A 23,394-nucleotide genomic window follows, 5' to 3' on the forward strand; every position below is an offset into this window, starting at 1 on the left:
CTCGGCTCTGTTCACATCTGTGTTCGTATTTCCGTTTTCCTGTTCCATCATAGGAGCAGAAGACCAAAAATAACCGCAGTGCCAGATCCGACACATGACCGAAACCAACATTGCGCAAATTAACCCATTTTACCATTAAAAATAGCTGGCATTTTGGACAAAGTCTGCGCATGAGGAGCCTTTAATGCAGGTGTGAACAGAGCCGGAGGCCAGGTACACAGGTAGCGCAGATTTCCACACGGAGAGACTTATTTACCTGCAGCAGAAGTTTTCTTAGTGCACAAATTGACGTACGGTGTGAAATTTTACAATTTTCACCAGATTTTACTCCCTTTCAATCTAGAGGGATGAAATCTACGGCATATCCACATGTTTCACATTCTGTGGTGAAATCCGCAGATGGATTTGCAGCAGATTTTTCCGGCGTTTTTTAGGAACTGCCATCTCCTTTTATATTCAGTTTACGTAATGTCTAGTTTCATATATCTCTTGTGGGTTTAAACACGTTGCTGAACTACAAGTACTAGCGGCATGCCTCCAATTAAAAGTGGGTAAAAAAGCTGCAGCTCCTGAGGCATGCTGGAAATCGTAGGCGGTTTACCTCCACATTAGACTGTTTTGTAAGTAATGACTCGTATTACTATAGCATGATAATTAGATAAAGTCTTATAATCATTTCCTTTCAGTAAATCTCCGCCTGGCACCAACTTGACCCACACATTGTGCAAGTGGCCTGCAGATTGCTTCTGCATGTGATTAAGTGTCGGGTATATACAGCCGTATGTCACACGCTCGTTTCTGAGCAGGTAGTTCAATACTTTGAAGGCAGTGCAGAAAGCTAAAGATTTAATGATACATTAAAGCCTGATTTTTCAGGTGTGACTGCAGGTAACTCCAGTACCCCGCCTTCCCATGCCACTCAATGCCACCCTTCCAAAGTCCAAGAACCTGAGATGTGGTGATGTTTTTCATGCTGGAGTAGGTAGGTAAAGCAAAGCACCAGTGACCACCCACTCACCTGTGTGACATATGTTGGCAGTAAGAGGATATAGGACTAAGGCCGAATGTACCCGGTACACAGACTACGATACTTACCTGTATTGCAGTCCATGTGTTACCTCCTTGCACCTGTCAGGTACGTTATTCTTCTCTAAAATCAATGCAGCTAGTGAACATTACCACTAAAATTCAACATGTTTTGGAGCATGTTACTACTTTTTTTTAACTTATTTATTTTTCCACTCAACCACATGCAACTTGAGGAAATTGGCCTCACAGGGTGCTCTATCCAACCATAGAAAACAGTGGGACTGCTGTAGGGGCACTATGGCTGTCGCTTATGAGGGCACTATGGCTGTCGCTTATGAGGGCACTATGGCTGTCGCTTATGAGGGCACTATGGCTGTCGCTTATGAGGGCACTATGGCTGTCGCTTATGAGGGCACTATGGCTGTCGCTTATGAGGGCACTATGGCTGTCTCATATGAGGGCACTATGGCTGTCGCATATGAGGGCACTATGGCTGTCGCTTATGAGGGCACTATGGCTGTCGCTTATGAGGGCACTATGGCTGATTATGAGGACTTGTTGGCATCTGAAAATGTGCCAAAATCTAGAATAGAACTTGGCAGCCAATAAAGGGAAACTTTTTATTTATTTTTCTTCACTACTGGGATTCAATCCAATTTTTAACATTAAGGGAACATAAAACACAAATATGGATGTGAAAATGAGCCCTATGTACTGTTCATATGTTTTCTATGCCTTTTCTCTTATTTCTGTGATCAAGGGAACGCTGATGGGGTAAAGGGCAGAGTTGAGGGTTAAACAGAACAAAGTTCCTAATCAGTCCTATCCTTATATCTGTGTCAAATATATCTGCTTTTCGCTGGTTTAGTATAAGAAAAGCTTTAATGACCTAAATTACCATTTCATTGCTTATATAATATGCCAGTGTGGATCCTTGGGTTGTACTACTGTGGAAGCGAACTGTGTATATACCATATAATCGTTATTACAGCTCCCACAGGGGTTGTCACACAGCCTTTCTAGTGTCCTGAACGGAATATCTGCCTCATTCTAAAGCAATATGGGTTCATGGGTTCCATCATTGCAGATTTTTCATTCAGGAGTCTAGAAAAGTTCTACGACCTAACTTATGGGAATGGCACCCTGTTTTACCAAAAACAGGTGGAAATAGTTCTTGACAGAAGAAAAAAATGTATTCATTTATATTCGGAGGGTTGTTCTCCATTAGCTAGAGTGGAGCACCACTGCAAATAGTGTCTCCCGGTGTGGAGGGCTCAGTGCTACCATTATATTACATGGTTGCTACTTCATTTGAATAGGCAGCATGCAATACTACGTTTCACCTGCAGTGGCCGCTGCATGAGAAATGTGCAGCTGCATGCAGCTTACCCCTGCAATATCCGTTGATCGCCTCAGGGTTTCAGCTGCTGGAAATGCGATTTGTCAACTGATCACCAGTGGGTCCTCATTTACAGAATGGGTTGTCCATTTGGGACAGCCCCTTTAATTGTCAGATATAGATCGATAATTGTGTAGATCTGTTTTTGAATAAGCTTATATATAGATAAAATTCTGCATAAACAGCTGAGTAACTTTGTAAACACACAACTTGTGTGCGGATCCTGAGTTACTGCCTGTATAAGAAATAAGTCACCCTCGTGATACAGAAGGCGGCTTCATCAACAATATTCTCATTATAACCCTACGACCGCTATTGGTGGTGTCTTTCTGAGTATGTATTAGGTTAACGTTACTGATTTTTCACGGTTTCTGTAACCACAGTCAGTCTCCGTATCATTGCAACAATAAACATGGTGTTTTCCTATTACCCATTCCCAACTTGTTTTCCTCGTCCTAGTATCTGACTGACCTATTATAAGTCAATGGGGAGGGGGGGGGTAAATCAAACCGGCTCAGTCAAACGGGTCCATCATCCAGGACAGGCCTGCTGGTATTTTATGAAACTGTATACAGCAGACAGTTGCTCCATACGTGCAATGCTATGGAGCTGCCATATAGCTGTATAGTCATGAGGCAGAGATGTATTCGTTATGTAAAGGCGATAATGAAAAGCACAGGATGGAGCCTGAATGGCAAAACAATCTTGTCAAAAAAGAAATGTTTTAATAATGAATATAAGCCAGTGTGTCACGGTCATTTGTACGCATAGGTTTGTGTCTTTCCCTCTGACTCTCCACAGATGAGTTGTTTTACTGTATGAGTATTTGTGATCAGTCCACAATTTATTTGCGAGATTAGAGTCCATTTAATCCTACTCATCCTCTGATTTAATGGATGTGTTCTCCTGCTGCTGCTATGTCTCTCATTCTAGAAAAGTAAATCTCTCCTTTTATTCTTTGTATGGGTAAAATATATTCTTTATATATTTTGTCATGTGCTATATTACTCATATTAATAATTTTTTTGTGAGACTATGAAACCCATGTGTCTCCATGGTAACGGACTACAAACAAACCCTGTGTAGTCTGATCATGCAGTTATACTTTTTTTTTTTTTTTCTATCTCCTACTTCATAGGCCTCATGCATGTGACTGTATTGGTTTTGAGGTTCACAAAACCACAGCACTGTTTTGGTCCATTTGATCGCAAACAAAACTTTTGTTGTGCATCGACGTGTCCAAAGGATTAACAGATCCACAAAAAAATCGAGGATTTCTGTAAATCCGGACTATAAAATGACTTGTCCTGAGTTTTTGCTGTCTAGATTTGCAACTCCAGCACAAGTACTTGAAAACCACGGACTTGTGTATGGGGCCATAGAAATTAATGGGTCCGCAAAAATGCAGATAAATTGTGGACGCAATTGCATGGTCAAGGTTTTTTTCCCCATTGAAGTAAATGGGGAAATATGCGGCATAACCGCGACCCATAGTGCATGCTGCGGTTATAAGAAAATGCAGCATGTACTGAAAGTTGGTTTAAATCCGCGCTTCAAGTTTAGGTACCTATGGGTGTTACTATAGCTGTAGCAGCTGGTGAGGGGCTAAGGGGTCCCAGTCAAGTGCAAGAACATCATTCCTTTTTATGGGCAAAAGCAAGTTAGTGACCTGTATTTTTTTACGTAGGTTCTCGTCTCTGATTTGGCACTACTATCTTTCCCCTGTGCTATTGTCCACAGTATCATTTATTATGCTCTAGCTGGGGGCCCATCCGTGTCCTTCCTATGGCACCCTATGAATCTTAGTTATGCCCCTGTTGGATACAATAATTCCCAAATTGTACCTCAAGGGTTTAACTTTATTTTTTATTTTTTTTGTTGACGGTAAATACATGGCATCGGCTGTTTTCAAGAAGTTCAGATGCACACAAGCTGGTGTAGATTATCCCCATAATTTACGCCGGACTTGCAGAAAGGGCAGTAAGGCCTCATGCACACGACCGTAGTGTTTTTCTGGTCCGCAAATTCCAGGACCGTGTTCCGTGAACTGTCCTCCACAGTTCAACCGTATGTAATCCGCAGTTCATCCGTATGTAATCCGCAAAATGCGGATTAAAAAAAAAAGCCTAGGTAAAACAGGATGATGACAGAACTCATTCCCGGTCGTCGCCTAGCAACACTTCCGCAAATCCGCAAACTGCGGTTAACACACGGAGGTGTACCCGCATTTTCGACGGGCCCATTGACTTCTATGGGCATGTCCGCATCGAATTTGCGGGCCGTAATAAGACATGTCCTGAGTTTGTGCGGCACGGATTTGCGGACATGCGGGGACCCGTGAAAACACGGATAGTGTGTATGGACCCATAGAAATGAATGGGTCCGCAATTCTCCCGTAGATTTTCGGGGGAATTGCGGACGCAAAAACACGTTCGTGTGCATGGGGCCTTACTCTTTAAATGTAATGTATGAAGACCTTTAGCGAAATGGAGTGTACCTCCTGGGATAGGACGTAGGTTATAAAGGAGTTCTCTGCCTCAGGGCATATGAATGTAATAGAGGTACGTGGGTTTTAGCCAAATCAGAGAGCAGATACAAGGAGTCTCTTGGTCTGGGTGACACAATGGGCACTGTGTAATGCTTTATTTCTCCTCTGGGGGCACTGCAGGGAAATGTAACATTTGCTATCAGATTCTCCTTAAGATTACAGTAAATTGTTGTGGGGGGGGGGGCAGCAGTGTATATGCTTGTACAATTTGGTTTCTTAGTGTTTAGTATGTATATCATAAATCGAAAAATTGGACGGTTATCTCCATCATATAAGTAAGGCTATGTTCGAATCACATTTTTTCTTTTACGTTTGACGTATTCGCCAGGAAAACCTCCCGACTTGTATGTTAAACTTAGGCTGTGACTGAATCCTAACAGTGGCAACCATCACCAAAGACGCCAATGGTATCACTGTCGTAGCCATTACATTTATAGCGTATAGGTTACTTATGCTACTATTAGGCATCTATTTGACGCATCGGTTTAGTGTAAACGTCATGAAAAGCTCATGATTTATCTATTTAACGTATCTATTCTGCACAGTGTACCGGCCAGACTGAGGCCGAATGGACGCTCTTCAGGCCTCCGTTTGTCAATGGATGGTCGGGAGCTTTCCCAACGTGCACGCCGCACATATTGCCGACACGTGATGTGAACATAGCCTTATAAACATTTTGTAAAAAATGTTCTGCATCTATTCCTTAAGATTTAGCAGGTCTGTCACCATTTCATTATAATATCTGTTTATTATCTCCACCCTCTGACACCTCTCCGTTTCATGGTGTGACAGTCGGGTTATGCTGGTACTTGTAGTCCTGCTTTTGGGCCGCAGGTTGTCTGCTGCAGCAATATACAGCTGGCTCGGTATGTGTTTGCCATACACCCAGATGAATGTTTCCCTGTGGATGTGTGCATTGAAGAAATCTCCACGGCGTCTTTCTAAATTTAGCAGGAATGTGGAAAAGGGGCAGCTTGCAGTCAGCTGAGCTTCTGCTCATGATTGTATGGGAAGCCTCACTATTTGGGATGCATAATGGAGCATTCGTTTCGTCATCTATGAGCTGCGCTGCCGAATGCTCAGGAGAGCGAGAGCTTTAATTGGCGTAGTGCAAGGGAAGGAAGGATCTGTATCCTGCCAGCCCGGCTACCTACATGTTGCAGAAGGCATGTCCATAAGCACAGGCTTCTTCGTCGTCCTCCTCCAGCAGACGAGAGCAGTCCATGCAGTGACGTGTGTGAGACCCTGCAGCCTTAGGAGGAAACGGGGATGAATAATCTGCTCCACCGCCCTGTCGATTCTTTTGGTACCTTCCGCAGAATTTCAGTGTAGATGTATTTTTAGCTCGCTCTCGGCGGCATCAATATGACAACATAATTCAGTCTTTTACACCAATAAGCAGCTTTTTTTTTTTTTTGCTTTTTTTTTTACTATTCTTTATTTCCTGCCCAGCTGCAGTTTCCAAAGGATATCACAGCTCTGGTAAGATGCACAGAAGCCATGTCTCCCTGGAATGTTTAATGTTCATTTAATATGTCTGACATCCTTGCTCGATAACACCGGAACTGGTAGTGCTTAGTGTCTGTGCAAAGTAAATGTGTATTTGCATGTGCTGCCTTGTGTATATATTCCATTTTTTTATTTCATTTTTTTTATTTATTATTATTTGGCTGTTTTTTTTTGTGCAACGTTGTATATGCTGCAGAAGGTTAGAAGCCTCGCCCTCCGTTCATTAGTTTGCGCTGTTTACGGTTGCATACGTTGGCTTTTTAACCTTCTGAATGCAAGGAAGAAGCAGGCAGGCTGGGCTCCCCTGCAGTAAGCATGTCACCGGCTGGGCAGGAACTGCTGTAATCCGATACCACACCTGTACTATATAAATACCGAAGGACGCCAATTCCTTTTTTTTCTTCTTCTCACTGCATCGGCAGGCACTGCAGTCGGCTTTTTTTGCTTAATCGCTCCGTACGGGAACCTATTTAGTGTGGGTTTTGTGAGATAGTCCTGCTGTAAATTCCAGTGCTTGCGATTCTCCGCTAACCTGTAAATCCCCCTTGAATGCCGGACTTGTTTTTGCCATGATCGCTGAAGTGCATTTTGATAAGCAAGGGAGATGGGTAAAACGAGCCAAATTTAGTTTAACACTCTTTAGGAGAAGTCAGTCTCTAAGACGGCACAAGGTAAGATCTTTATTATTGTGATAGGAGGATATGTGTCTGTCTGTTGGAAACTCCTTCATTAATGGACTAAATCTGTTTTGGTAACCTGTGGTAGATCTGGTCACGATCAGTCATTCTTTTATGTATGTTAACAAGACGCTGACGTTTTGCATGTAGCTTTATCTGTTTTTGTGGTGTGTGTGTATATATATATATCAAATTTGTTTTCAGTTGAATCCGAGGCTCTGTAATGTAAAATTACTATTATAAGGATTTTGTTTATTTACCCGATTTTTCATTATAGTTTCCTAATTGTATTCTTTCCCCATCTAGGCATATTCCCAAGATGCTTACCTGAAAGGAAATGATGCCTACAGCGGCAATGCACACAATATACCTGAACCCCCACCCATATGTTATCCTCGTGTAAAATCGGCACCTTCAGTAATGGCCCAACCGGCTGAAGTTTCACCTCCAGGCATGTCTTTAGCTAAGCAACCTGTTCGACCGCCAAGAACTTCCGCACAACCAGACAAGAACCACCGAGTGGAAATCCAAGTGCCTCCATCGCCAACAGATATGGTAAAATCGAACACTGCTGTATGCGTCTGCAATGAAGCTGTAAGAACTGTTATCGTGCCTTCTGGGAAGGTGGTAGAGCTTTCATCAAGTAGACCGAACGGCGCTGGCCCTTCACACCGGGTCGATCCTTGTGCAGTCCTAAAACAAAGGACCACGTCTCCACCCTCTACAGTTCCCCCTGTAATGTCAATGGTAACTAGAGCCGTTGAGGCTGGACTTAAAAGCAAACCTCCAAGCTATGGAGGATATGTTGACACTCTCTGCAGTGCTAGGGTTATTGTGCCAGGGGAGGAATCGCCATCTCCCACTAATCATTCTCCTTCAGCTTCTCACCAGCACATAGACTGGAGAAATTACAAAACATACAGAGAGTACATAGACAACAGACGTATGCAGATGTATGGCCACAGAACTATACAAGAGCGACTGGACAGCCTTAGAGCAGCGTCTCAAAACACAACGGACTACAGCCAAGTTTCTCCCACCCACCCCTCAGTTGAGGTCCGTCGCCGAAGTACCTCTCATGATAGGGTTCCACAGTCTGCCCAAATCCGGCAACGGAGCGTTTCTCAGGAAAGGCTTGAAGACCCAGTCATTGTGAAAGGTTGGAAAGAGTGGCCCCGTAGTGCTTCCCAAGACACTCTTACATCACCAGCTGCCCTTCCCAGGAGCAATAGATCGGGGTCATGTGATTACCTTACAAAAGAAGCCGATCACTATACTGGTGAGCCTTGTGATGCAAATGGTGACATAAAGCACAACTATAATTGGACTGGATTTACGGAACAAGATGACCGACGGGGTATTTACGATTGGTCTAGGCAGCATTCATTTCATATGTCCCTTAGAGCCCCAAACTTCCCCGCGGGGCCTGTTGTATATAGTTCAGAACATAGACGTCGAGTTTTGGGCTCAGCTCATCCTTTGCAAAAGGTTCCAGCTGACCTTAAGAGCCCACCAATATCAAGGAATTTTCAGAGTTCCTCTTGCAGATACTCACATTCTCGGCCACCTGTATCGGAAAGAACCAACTTTCCTCTTTCTAAAGCAAATTCTGTAAAAAGTGCTTCTTCCTATGGGCCTAAACCATTTTCTCTTAATATAAACTTAGATGATGCAATCATCAAAGACCAAAAAGCAGTGAACCACGTAAGCAAAAGTGGTCCATTAAACATGCAGAAAACATCCCCAGCAGAGGCTGCTCATGGTTTACATCTGGATGCAGTCATCAAATCCCCTATCGCCGCCTCGTCACCCGTTTCCACCAGGCCTGTGAAACAGGTGACAAATAGCTCAGCTACCTCTGATAACATGGATGTTCAGAATGGGCAAATGGGCCCAACAACAAAAGTCCATAACTGTGTTGCAGAATTTAATTCTGTGGATCCTGTGGTCTTGAGGGATAAATCTACGTCTGGCGGCCAGACTCCACAGCCTATAAGACAGCAGTCCTACATTTTTGCAGTGAATGAGCAGGAACCCGTGTCTGACACAACCTGCTGGTTACCCAACGATGCCCGGAGAGAAGCAAAAATAAAGAGTATAGAGCAGAAGAAGGCATCTGGTTCCAGCTCCCCAGGAGATTCCTTAGCATCCATACCCTTTATAGGTAAGTCGTTTGTTGATTAATCTTTGGACTTTATGGACTCTCTTTATTATACATTGTTAATGCTTGCTCAGGATTTTTGAGCGTAAATTAAAACCTTGGCATTCAACTGAAATTTTTATTTAATCTGACTGCTCCTGCACATTAAATTAGGGAAATACGAACCATGCAATTCCTTATTATAGTCTTTAGGAGGTGGATCTCCTCTTATAAGGTCAAATTGCATCCCACCTAATTGTAACAGATTCATGGCCGTCATTCATGCGTGTTACATCTTTTCAAAACTCCTCTTCCCTTGACTATAGCAGGGTGATTTTTCTGTATTTCGGCAGATCGTCTCGTGGCGCGCAGGGCGGCAGGTAGTCTCGTGGCGTGCAAAGCGGCAGGTAGTCTCAGGGCGGCAGGTAGTCTCGGGCCGCGCAGGGCGGCAGGTAGTCTCGGGGCGCGTGATTCCGCGTGAGGCAGTGATTCCATCATCTATCCAATCTCATTGTTTTCTCATAATTGACAAGTGTTATCATGTTCACATCAGCGTTAGGGTTCCGTTCATGGGGTTCCATCAGACCTTGAGGTCAGGCAAAACCATAGCTTTCCGTTTGTATTATCCTTGATTTCAATAGTAATGCTTCCATTGCATTTGTCTCCATTCCATAAGGTTTTTGGGCGGAATAAATAGCGCAGTCGACTGCGCTATTGATTCCGGCAAAGAAACTGAAAGCTTACGGAACGGAGACAAACAGAAATGGTAATGCAAACATAAAGCTGAGGGGAACCGATGAACGGAAACCAAACGGAAAGGTCTGATGGAAACCATGAACAGAAACCTGACGCAGATGTGAACATGCCCTTAGAGATCATGCCCACGTCAGTTATTTTATTCAGGGTGCTATCCATTTTTTTAACGGTAAGCACACTGACCCATTAATTTCTATGGGGCCATGCACACTTCCATTGTTTTAATGCAAACGTGTGGCCATTTCGACAAAAATAGAGGTCCTACTCCTGTCCGTTTTTGAGGGAACAGCCTCGGCCATTCCATTAATTTGGTCCATTGGAACAACTGACTGCTCACGGAAGCCATCAGTGTGCAGTCAGTGTTTCACGGATCCGTCATTAGTGGCCAAACGACGGGCAACGGATGTGTGCATGAAGCCTTACAGTGTCCCCTCTCGTTCATGTATAAACAAGAACCAATACAAGTATATATGTGCGCCGAGAGATCCTTGGTTCTTTCAGCATTTGGATCGTCTGACCACCATCTAATGTCTATATGTAGAAGATCCATTTTGTTAGTTTATCGTGCAACACAGACCTTTGTTGCATTTTACTGAATTTCTGATGTCCTAAAGCTTGCTTGGCTGTTTCCGTAACTCCTACAGAAAGTAATGGAGAGAGCTGTGCACAATTGTGGCCACCCCTCCATTCATTCTCCGCCTGGATGAATCGGCCGGCCGGACCCCTGTTCTGGAGATAGGTGTGCGTCCTAGAGGTGGGGCCTGTACCGATCCTGTGGATATGGCATATATGTGTGATGGCAATGCCTCTATAAAGACAAATTTCACCAGGACAGACCCCTTTACACTTCTGTTCACACCTTTTATTACGTCAGTCCCCTACTACCACTATTCTAAACACCCACGAATGGTGAGCCTCATAAGACACTTCTGTTTGAGTGCTATTTGAGAATCAGCAAAGCGATGAGTTGCAGGACACTATCCATCAGCCTGGCCACATTTTAGGAGTTGGGGTGCAAAGTGCAACACTATTTTTAGGTTCATGATTTGCACTTTTCGAAACCATGTTATGGGTGCAATTGAGCCCAGTAATTTTGATGCCCTATCTTGAAGAGGTAACAACTTTGCTTTAAGGAATAGGGAGTGTCTAGCATTTTAACAAAATGCTGTAAAGCAAGACCTCTCTGTTGTGATATTACTATGGATGGAACCGTTTTTCTTGTGTTGGTAATTTCATGGGATTGTGTTCCTTTAAGTGAGTATGTTTATGGAGGTGCCATGCTACTGTACAGCGTTTCAGCCCACACCATGCATTATTTGTGTGTTTTACAAGTCGTGAGCATCGCTTATTGCCGTGATAAGTGAGTGTTACCACATCAGCCTCAATTGTTTAACCCACACATTTCCTTAAAACGCTTGTATCATGTGTGTCTCCGATAAGTGCGCTATGTTCATTGATAAATTGGCAAATGCTTTTTACCTGTGGCAATAAACTGGAAAAAAATGTACATATCACGTACTGATGTAGCAGAGTTGAATTTGTCAGAGTTAAATTGTTTCATTTAACTCTTTGGGCTGCAAATAGTTATATCAAATTACAAGCTTAGCTCTGCGGTATCAGTCTTCGTTAAATCGGTTAAAAAAATGCAAATTGGTCACGATGTGTGAACACCAACTAAGAGCCAGTGTCCCCGACCACAACCCTACAGGTTGCCCACTGTGTTCTGTGGTTTCCACCATTATGTTCATTTGAGTAAAAATGCAACAAGGGAATAACACCTGTAAAACCCTCATGCATGATTTTAATTACATGCACTAAATTCACCTCTCGTTTTTACTGCATGTCTGACTTACACATTTTGACATGAAGAAACGGAGTTCTATGGTCAGGACTGACGCCCCAATGGTGGTTTGTGCACTTACATTCTACCCTTGTTTTTTTTGCCATGTTCTGAAAAGCGTAGTCTACTACGCTTTTCAGATCTTTTCAAAAACGTGTACGCTTTTATTTGTATTGAAGTCAATGGTGACGTACGGACGACGTATGCAATTTTAAACCCTACGTTTGCATACGTAAAACGTATACGTTTTTGTCACCATATATGGGAACTCCTGACTTTACAAAGTTTGATTTCGCTCAAGAACAGAAAAGTGTACGTTTTTAGGAGTAAGAACGGACGCAAACGTACATGACGTATACTACAAAAAAACGTAAGCGTATGATACAAATGCATACGTTTTTGTAACACTCAAAACGTATACGCCGTCGTATACCACAAACGTGTGCACAAAACGAGCTATGAGCTTAGCCTAACCTGGCAACACATGTTTAATTCCCCTGCTCCACCACCACAGGGGAAACAGTGGGGCAGATTTATCAAAACTGTCTAACAATAAAACTGCCCCTGTTGCCCCCAGCAAAAAAATCAGTGATCCGCTTAAAAAAAATTAAGCTGCTGTGACTGGTTACTATGGGCAACAAGGCCAGTTTAACTGTTGGGCTCTGTTCACATCACATTTGTGGTGTTTAGCGTGAACATCGGAAAACCAACCAACGTACACGCTAAACGTCCACTGGGCTCCATTAGCCCAACGGAGGTCAAGTGTCCTTTTAGCCTCTGCCAGGCTGGTATAAGTTGGTATAACTTTTTTTTTTTAAGAATGGATACGTCATGATCCTAGTTCATGACGTATCTTTTTAACGGATACCATTATATTCTGTGGTCACCGATGCCACGGTTTGGCATCAGTCACTGCCTACGTTTCATGTATACATCGGGAGCCTTTTCCTGGCGTATACGTTCAACATAGGCCCACATGATGTGAACAGGGTCTTCAGTCAATCTATCAAATTCAGGCCCCATGCACACGACCGTGCCTGCAATCACAGCCCGTGATTGCAGGCACGGTAGGCCGCCGACTGACAGCCGCATTTTCGCGCCGTGCTCCCATACAAAGTATGGGAGCACGGCCTGCAAAATGCAAAAGAACGGACATGTTCCATTATTCCCGGAACATTTCCACGGCACGGACACCCTTCCGTAGTGCTACGGAAAGGTGTCTGCGTTCAATGAAAGTGAATGGGTCCGTTTTTTTTACGGTCGTGTGCATGGGGCCTCAACGGGCCTTATTTATCAACTATGTTCATATTTCAGTTCCATCATAGGAACAGAAAAATGAAAATAATGGCCTTGCCGGATCCGTTACACGGTTAGTACAGTTGAAAAAAGGCATATGTACATCATGACGGACACAAACCGTGCCTGATGGACCCCATTGGCTATAAAGCGATCCTTTTGGGTCTTCAGTCATGGTGTCAGTCATCCGTGACTGAGGCTCCTAACAAAAGCTCTGATGTGAACGAAGCCTTATCCACAGACGTGCTGCGTCCTCCGGAAAGATGCTTTTTGGATTTGCTGATGAAGGTTCTGAATGAGGGACCTCCCGTCTAGTAACGCAGAATGCCTTCATAAGGCTATGTTCACACGGGGTATTTTGCCGAGTTTTTTGACGCGGAAACCGCGTCGCAAAACTCGGCAAAAACGGCCCGAGAACGCCTCCCATTGATTTCAATGGGAGGCGTCGGCGTCTTTTTCCCGCGAGCAGTAAAACTGCCTCGCGGGAAAAAGAAGCGACATGCCCTATCTTCGGGCGCTTCCACCTCTGACCTCCCATTGACTTCAATGGGAGGCAGAGAAAGCGTATTTTTCGCTGTTTTATGCCCGCGGCGCTCAATGGCCGCGGGCGAAAAACGGCGCGAAAATCGGCGTGCAGGGAGAGGAATATCTGCCTCAAAGTTCCAAACGGAATTTTGAGGCAGATATTCCTCCCCCAAAATACTCCGTGTGAACATAGCCTAAGGTATTTGGATTTTTTTTTTTTTATTCCAGCCAGACCCAAACCCCTTAACAAAAATGTACCGACAAACACATCAAAAACTGTTTTTGTACACTGGTTAAGCGAATTGGACTGGGTTGAATTTGCCACCTGTACATGGAGAACAGGCCCATTTTCACATCCGGCTCGCCGTGTACGACACCCATGGGCGGCCGATCACATGGACATGGCGCACATCTGTTACCATTCAACTTGAATTCTTCCATATTGCACCACTTGACATGCCACAACAGGCTTGTGAGGCTACACAACGATAAAATGTTGCGTAAAAAAGGGGTTTGGCTTTGTTTAAAGAGAAATATTTCTTGTGTGACAGGCAGGGCCGCGGGCCGGGTCTGCTCCACATAAGATCAGCGTTCTGCACTCTGTTATCTTGGCATCGGGCCATACGAGATAAAGGTGAATTCACTCTCGCTGCTGTGACGTGCTCTCTAGTACCAACGACAAGGTTCATTACCAGAAAACTGGTTAACACGGTCAGCAGGTTAACCCCTTCTCTTCCCACAATATCGGCCGTGACGTAAAGTGCTTGCACTGACTTACATTATCATAGTTGACTGTAAAATGAAAGCGTCACGTTCGCTTAGAGGCCAAATAGTCTAATCCAAGTAATAGAGTTAAAGGGGAATTTCCCAAAATGTACATTTATCACTTATCCACAGGTTATGGGGATGATGGTAACAGCAGAGCGCTGTACTCGGCTGTCTACGTCATACCCAGGCCAATGATCGGGCAAGCGAGCGTTCATGAGTGCTTGCTCCCGATGACTGCCTTGTGTAAACAGGGCAACGATCAGCCGATGAACCAGCAAACGCTTTTCCATCGACTGATCGTATCATTTTATGCAGAAGAAAATATCGTTGTCGGCAGCGCATCTCCCTGTGTAAACGGGCAGATGTGCTGCCGCTATGATGGAAGTGTATGAGGACAAGCGATCGTAGGAACGATCGCTCGTCCTCATACCTTACTGATCATTGCTCCTTGTGAAAAGAACAAATCGGCGCTGATCAACTAGCTGCCTCGTTGATCGGCGCTCGTTTTCGCGGGCCGTGTAATAGGACGCATTACATGGAGGCCCCATGAATATTAATACATGAACATCCATATATTTTATTGACCTCTGCATCTCGAATGATCCTGGCTGCAGGGAGTCTCCAAAGAGTTTATTGATCTGGCTTTTATGGCCTATTCAGTGAATGTACCATAAACGGCAATCAGTGGAAAACCTCTTTTTAAGGTGTTAGCCAATTAGACCCACAATCCATTCACAGTAAGACATCATGTAGGAGCAGATACACGTTGCGGCCCCTGAGGTGCAGCCGCAGTACCAGCGAAAACCTAGCTGGCATGTGGGTTTCCAGGAAAGCGGCATGGTTTTAAAATGATTAATGGCTGCTTAGTTCTTGCCAGAAAATAGCCGTTTTTGTGCACGTCGGGGGCCACAAGTTTTTATTTTTTATTGGCAACTTGTCAATTTCTGTTGATTTTCTTCTATATAGAAATAAAAGTCCACAATCCAATCCTCAGGTAATGTAGACTTGCGGATTCTGCTTCAGATTTGCCACAAAACTTGCTATTGCAGACTTTAAAAGAATGAATTATTTATTTTTTGCTGCTTATGAATTTTTTAGGAAAATCTGCAGCTGCAAACCGGACCTCAACCTGCATGATTCTAATTGGATTTGCAGTAAATCCGACCCTTATGGACCCGGTCTTACACTCTCCTTGTGTGCGGCTGACCGCTCCGGCTAATGAGTCGAGTAGGGGACTCCCCTCTGATGTCCATATGTCATAATAGGGCATTTAGAAAGGGGTTGTCTTCATGATCATCCTCTGATCAGCTGTTATTGCGAGGAGAAGCTGAATCTTCCCACTCATTGAAAATGACCATGTCCTTGAAATGGGTCGAAGAAGAGGGTCTGCCGGAGCGGAAGCCACTGATAGTGGCTCTCTCCATTCTGCCCATAGGTGGTCCTAAGTGGGCCCCCCCCCCCCATGACGTCCATATGTCCGAATAATGCATAAGGAAAGGGCTTGTCAATAAGAGACAACCACTTTAAATTGTTAATGAAATGAGAACATCCATAATTATTGTGAATCCAACATATTGGAAGGTGGACCACGTCCTACTGTCTGGACGCCTGCACCCAGGTTCATCCACCATTGCGCTATTCTCCCTGAATTTTGCAGGATGCTGGTCCAACCATAAAACTGAATACGAATTGAAACGGCAATAAAAAGTTGATAAATCTATATAGTCATTCATACCAAGGAAGCTGAAGTGGAGAAACCGGTTTTGTTTTTTGTTGCTCAAGAGGACGATCGGAAAAATTTGCATACAGTCAGGAAGAATTCAGTTTCTTCCACAGAATTTGAAGTTCCTGAAACTTTTATTGACATTTTTTAAAATGTCACAACCTCTTCGCCAATTGAGGTTTCACAATATGCAACTTTATTTATTTCTGGGATATTTGTATGTTCGGCTGGAGAAACTTCTCAAACTGAGCTTCTCACGACCTAACGTGCTCCATCTTCTTCTTGGATGCGACTGTCAAATTCTTCTTGTGAACATCTGCAGCTACTGCAGGACACTTGCTGGACCCTTGGCCACAAGAAACACTTGTTTGACCTCCATGTTCTCAGCTGTCTACATATATACACGTTATTTTTTACATCTGCTGAACTTTTAAAGAGCATTTCCCCCAAAATAAAGAAAACCAAATGAGTCTTCGTCCTTAAATCACAACTTCTGTCTAGTAATATTAGGATTTCTGATTACCAGCAGTTAGGGCGGACACTATTAGGTTTTATTAAACGAGCGTGCGTAAAATCGGAGGTGAAAAACGGCAGTTTTCAGGTCCGATTCACCACCCGGTGCGGGACAAGTTTTTGCGGATCCCTCATAGACACGAGTTTATTGAGAAATCCGTGAAAACTGACAAAAATAGGACATATCCTATTTTTTCACAGGACTTTCACACGGTCTGTTAAAACAACGGCCGAGTGAACATCCCCATAGAAATGCATAGAACCGTGTGGAGGCCGTAAAAAAACAGCCATCACAGGTTATGAAAACGTTAGTCTGAATAAGCCCTTAGAGTAAATCAAGCCAAAATGATCTGATACGCTAAAGACCCGTGTCAGAAGATCACATTGATGTCTGGTATCTTGGACCATCACTGATTTCCAGTTTCGTCCCACATCTCGTATACAACATCTGGTACCTCTTATACAGTTGGTGGACAGCTAAGGGGACATGTTTCAGGGGTTGAATAAATCATGTTCTCTCCCCCCTCCCATGCACATTTTGTAATCGTGAGCCCCAATGTAGAGAATGGAAAAGCTTTTCTTACAGGTCAAAACCACTGCACTCTTTCAGGCCCAGACAGGACGGGGTTGGGGACTGAATTCCATCAGACATTTATGGCCTACCCACAGGATAGGCCATAAAAGTCTTAAGATCGGAAAAACCCTATTTATTAATAGAGCCCATTTAAAGAGATTCTGTCACCACATTATAAGTGCCCTGTCTCCTATATAAGGACATCGGCGCTGTAATGTAGGTGACAGTAATGATTTTTATTTAGAAAAACGATCTATTTGAAACCACTTTATGAGCGATTTTTAGCTTTATGCTAATTAGTTTCTTAATGCTCAAGTGGGCGTGTTTTTACTTTAGACCAAGTGGCCGTGTTTTTACTTTAGACCAAGTGGGCGTTGTGGAGAGAAGTGTATGACGCTGACCAATGAGTGACCAATCAGCGTCATACACTTCTCTCCATTCATTTACACTGCACTAGCGATATAGTTATATCATTATGTGCAGCCACATACACAAGCCCTAACATTACTGGAGTGTCCTGATAATGAATATACATTACCTCCATCCAGGACGTGATGTGTATTCAGAATCCTGACACTTGTGAATCTTTTCTGTGAGATTCTAGCAAGGCAAACCTAATCTAGTTTGAAATGACAGGTTACATCGTAATCTCGCGAGATTACGTTTGCCTTTCTGTAAATCTCAAAGACGCTACAGACGTGTCAGGATTCTGAATAAACCCCAGATAAACATCTGCAGTGTAAATGAATGGAGAGAAGTGCATGACGCTGATTGGTCACTGATTGGTCAGCGTCATACACTCCTCTGTACAACGCCCACTTCGTCTAAAGTTAAAAACACGCCCACTTGGGCATTAAGAAACTCATTAGCATAAAGCTAAAAATCGCTTATAAAGTGGCCAACTGGCCCACGATGACCAATACACTTTCCAGGAAACTGTTCATCTAGGAATGCTCGGACCTGACACCCATAATGTGGTGGTGCACCATCTTGCTGGAAAAACGCAGGGAACGTGCCAGCTTCAGTGCATAAAAAGGGAAACACATCATCATGTAGCAATTTCAGATATCCCGTGGCCCCACTATCTTTATCAGAAACTTGTAAATAACTCATGAAAGAATAAAGTAACGTTAAAACCAAGCACACCATTGTTTTTCTTGTGACATTCTCGATAAGTTTGATGTGTCACATGACCCTCTTCCCATTGAAAAAACTAAAGTTGGATACAAAATGGCCGACTTCAAAATGGCCGCCATGGTCATCACCCAGCTTGAAAAGTTTCCCCCCTCCCATATACTAATGTGCCACAAACAGGAAGTTAATATCACCAACCATTCCCATTTTATTTAGGTGTATCCATATAAATGGCCCACCCTGTAGATTGTTTTTCGAAATAAAAAGCATTGCTGTCACCTACATTACAGTGCCCATCTCCTTATATAGAAGATAGGGCACTTATAATGTGGTGACAGAGCCTCTTTAATTAATACTAGTGTATTTATATGGGTCCCATGCAGTGACTCTTGAGTGGCAGTCGAAAGGTGAGTGGGCCTCTCTATTGGACTCGGCCTGGGCATGTGAATGCAGTACCCTGTATTGCCCTGATGGCTGCCTTGCAGAGCGGACTCCATATTGCTACATGGCCCTCACTGTGGGCAGTTCCAGGTCATGGCGTGTTGTGTATCCAGCGTCTTAACTTTCCTTTTTGCATTGTTCCTTTTACTTCATAAAGCGAGGACACTTAAACTGATTTTGGCGTCTCCCATTAGAATAAATATTACACCTCCCTTCTCCGTCTAAGCGCAGAGCTGTTTACTTTGCACAGCAGTACAGTTTCCATTGTGTTTGTCTGAGACTGTTGTGTACAAATTATTTTAGAGAGATTGCTGATTTAATGCAGCGTGGTGTATATGGGACGGTTGGGGTAGATATGTAGACCTGCGTGACTGCCGCTTTTGTAAGCTTATTAAAGAGGATCTAGACATTTTTTGGGGCTCAATTATCCGAAAATATCTATGGCTCTGAACATATTGGCTTCTAGGTGCTGCCACCTAGAATGGACACTGGTTGCAGGGGTATGGCGTTTTTTTTTTTTTTTTTTGTTCATTTATATTGGGTACCCTATAGTGCGTTCTTTCTAGAATTTACATTGCAGTTTCTTAACAGTGAGATGCCCTTCAATCTGAGATGGAAGTTGTCCAAACTGGAAATTAGACAACCCCTTTAAGTGTAATACATCAGCAGATCTTTTGCTACGAATAGTAGGACTTTGACTCTTGACCCTAAGGAAGGATGAGCACCATCATTCAATGTTCCTCCAGCCATTTTGAAAATCTTCGTAGGGTAACAGGCCACATGACTATTGCGGGAAGCTGTGCATAGTCCCATCCGTGCCATATTATTGCAATACTCCTTCAGACTGGGCAAGAATTGAGCCATAGATGCACCACTTAACCTGGGACTAGTCAAATAAGGCCTCATTCACACAACGTTTTTTTACACCGTGCAGAATCTGCAGATATTCTGCTTTGGAATAAGTGTGAAATACCCGACAAGCATCTTATGATTCATCTCAATTAGAGTGTTCATATGGTGCAGGTTTTCCCCTGCAAATTTGAAATCCGCCTTCTGAAAATAATGGTGACCTCTCACTTCTCGCTACGTTTTCCGCGCGGAAAACCAATTCATGTAGCCACACACGCGGAAAACCAATTCATGTAGCCACACACGCGGAAAACCAATTCATGTAGCCACACACGCGGAAAACCAATTCATGTAGCCACACACGCGGAAAACCAATTCATGTAGCCACACACGCGGAAAACCAATTCATGTAGCCACACACGCGGAAAACCGACTCATGTAGCCACACACGCGGAAAACCAACTCATGTAGCCACACACGCGGAAAACCGATTCATGTAGCCACACACGCGGAAAACCAATTCATGTAGCCACACACGCGGAAAACCGACTCATGTAGCCACACACGCGGAAAACCAACTCATGTAGCCACACACGCGGAAAACCGATTCATGTAGCCACACACGCGGAAAACCGATTCATGTAGCCACACACGCGGAAAACCGATTCATGTAGCCACACACGCGGAAAACCGATTCATGTAGCCACACACGCGGAAAACCGATTCATGTAGCCACACACGCGGAAAACCGATTCATGTAGCCACACACGCGGAAAACCAATTCATGTAGCCACACACGCGGAAAACCAATTCATGTAGCCACACACGCGGAAAACCAATTCATGTAGCCACACACGCGGAAAACCAATTCATGTAGCCACACACGCGGAAAACCGATTCATGTAGCCACACACGCGGAAAACCAATTCATGTAGCCTCACGCGGAAAACCAATTCATGTAGCCACACACGCGGAAAACCAATTCATGTAGCCTCACGCGGAAAACCAACTCATGTAGCCTCAGGGTATGTTCACACGAGGGCGTCCGTAACGGCTGAAATTACGGGGATGTTTTAGCCTGAAAACATCCCCGTAATTTCAGCCGTAACGGCATGTGCAGGCGCTTGAACGGCGCGTCCATTACGGACGTAATTGCCGCTGCTATTCATTGGAGTCAATGAATAACGGCTCCATTTACGGCCAAAGAAGTGACAGGTCACTTATTTGACGCGGGCGTCTATTTACGCGCCGTCATTTGACAGCGGCGCGTAAATTACGCCTCGTGTGAACAGACAAACGTCAGCCCATTGCTTTCAATGGACAGATCTTTGTCAGCGCTATTGATGCGCTATTTTCGGACGTAATTCGGGGCAAAAATGCCCGAATTACGTCCGTAATTAGTGCGTGTGAACATACCCTCACGCGGAAAACCAACTCATGTAGCCTCACGCGGAAAACCAACTCATGTAGCCACATGGGTGGCTGGCAGTTGAAACTTCAAATCTGCAGCAGAAATCTGAGCGTTCGCTTCAGATTTAGCCAAGAATCTGCAGAAGAAATCAGTGTCTGACTTTTCCAACAGAATATCACCTGAACGTACCCTTACTCACATCTCCATATAGTCCATGGTGTGCGTGCGCTACTGTTAGCGCTAAACCATCTGCTCTTCTAATGCGAAGACTTAGTTTACAGAAACCACCCACTGGCATGAGATAAAACTTGTACATACATTTTCTTTGCTCTCATATGGTAAAGGAGTTATGAGTTTAGATAAAATAAGTTTTTCTTTTGTCCTAGAAACAGCGCCACTCCTGTCCTTGGGCTCTATCTGGTATTGCAACTTCGCTGTATTCAGTTGAATCAGGCTAAGCTGCAATACCAAACACAGCCCATGGACAAGAGTGGTGCTGTTTTTGGGGAAAATATAGATGTTTTTTGGGAACTTCGGGATAATCTATTAGATCATGGCTTGAATAGAGATACCGGTACTATCATAATTGCTTCCTAGTCCAGACAGACCATTCCAATATTAACATTCATAATGCAAAATTCTTAGAAGCGCACATAACCATCATTGTATTGGAGAAGCATTATCAAAGCTATTCAGTGATTATCGTCTAAGATTTCCACAGGTGAATATTTTTTCTTTTTTTTTTTTTTCTGCCCTATAACCCTGACACACAGACCGTAGACATCAGTGCCAGGCAGTGTGTGACAAGGTTCATCTCCCTCCACACCTTGTTTATGTCTGCGGCACATTGAGTCACTTTCCTGCAGCCAGGTTTTAACGTCATCGGGTAGACGGTGATAGCAGAGCAATGTAAATCATAACCCGTTTTTTTGTGCGCGTTTCTGATGTGTAAAAAATAAAATATATGATCTACCTAAAAGGAGATTGTATGCTTCTCGTGCATGGTCATAGATGAGTGTTATTATATTCTTATTATTGGCCGTTTCCACCTTTAACCCCTTCCCTCTTTAGCCACTTTTGACCTTCCTGACCGAGCCTCAGTTTTCAAATCTGACATGTGTCACTTTATGTGGTAATAACTCCGGAATGCTTTCACATATCCAAGCGATTCTGAGATTCTCGTGACACATTGGACTTTAAGTTACTAGCAAAATTTGCCCGATACATTCAGTATTTAATTGTGAAAAACACCAAAAATTAGCGAAAAATTTCAAAAATTAGCATTTTTCTCAATTTAAATGTATCTGCTTGTAAGACAGGCAGTTATACCACACAAAATTGTTGCTAATGAACATCACCCATATGTCTACTTTAGATTGGCATCGTTTTTTGAACATCCTTTTATTTTTCTATGACCTCACAAGGCTTAGAACTTTAGCAGCAATTTCTCACATTTTCAAGAAAATTTCAAAAGGCTATTTTTACAGGGGCCAGTTCAGTTGTGAAGTGGTTTTGAGGGCCTTCTATATTAGAAACCCCCAAAAAGTCACCCCATTTAAAAAAACTTCACCCCTCAAAGTATTCAAAACAGCATTTAGAAAATGTCTTAACCCTTTACACATTTCACAGGAATTAAAGCAAAGTAGAGGTGAAATTTACAAATTTCATATTTTTTTGCAGAAATAAATTTTTAATACAAATTTTTTTATAACACAGAATGTTTTACCAGAGAAATGCAACTCAATATTTGTTGCCCACTTTCTGCAGTTTTAGGAAATATCCCACATGTGGCCGTAGCGTGCTACTGGAATGAAGCACCGGCCTCAGAAGCAAAGGAACACCTAGGGGATTTTGGGGCCTTATTTTTGTTAGAATATATTTTAGGCACCATATCCGGTTTGAAGGGCTCTTTCAGTGACAAAACAGTAAAAATCCCCCAAAAGTGACCCCATCTGGGAAACTAGACACCTCAAGGAAATTATCTAGGGGTGTAGTGAGCATTTTGACCGCACAGGTTTTTTACAGAAATTATTGGAAGTAGGCCGTGAAAATTAAAATCAACATTTCTTCAAAGAAAATGTAGGTTTAGCGATTTTTTTTTTTCTCATTTCCACAAGGACTAAAGGAGAAAAAGCACCGCAAAATTTGTAGAGCAATTTCTCCCGAGTAAAACAATACCCCACATGTGGTAATAAATGGATATTTGGACACACGGCAGGGCTTAGAAGGGAAAGAGCGCCATTTGGCTTTTGGAGCTCAAAT

The 23,394-nt window shown here is 43.4% G+C and overlaps 1 protein-coding gene across 8 annotated transcripts in view; it reads left to right on the forward strand.

Annotated features, from left to right (window-relative positions):
• ARHGAP21 (Rho GTPase activating protein 21) overlaps positions 1-23,394 on the forward strand; it is a 158,174-nt gene that overhangs the window by 96,210 nt on the left and 38,570 nt on the right. For 4 of the 8 annotated variants that reach the window (XM_075827539.1, XM_075827540.1, XM_075827534.1 and 1 more), the window contains exons 7-8: positions 6,429-6,458; positions 7,469-9,326. In XM_075827539.1, coding sequence (XP_075683654.1) covers positions 6,429-6,458; positions 7,469-9,326 — 1,888 coding nt within the window. Of the gene's footprint in view, positions 1-6,428; positions 6,459-6,953; positions 7,157-7,468; positions 9,327-23,394 lie in introns of those variants that run through there. The other 4 variants (XM_075827537.1, XM_075827538.1, XM_075827536.1 and 1 more) reach the window with 3 other exon arrangements.

Source organism: Rhinoderma darwinii, chromosome 5, assembly GCF_050947455.1.
Source record: "Rhinoderma darwinii isolate aRhiDar2 chromosome 5, aRhiDar2.hap1, whole genome shotgun sequence".
In the NCBI taxonomy this organism is placed as follows: Eukaryota; Metazoa; Chordata; class Amphibia; order Anura; family Rhinodermatidae; genus Rhinoderma; species Rhinoderma darwinii.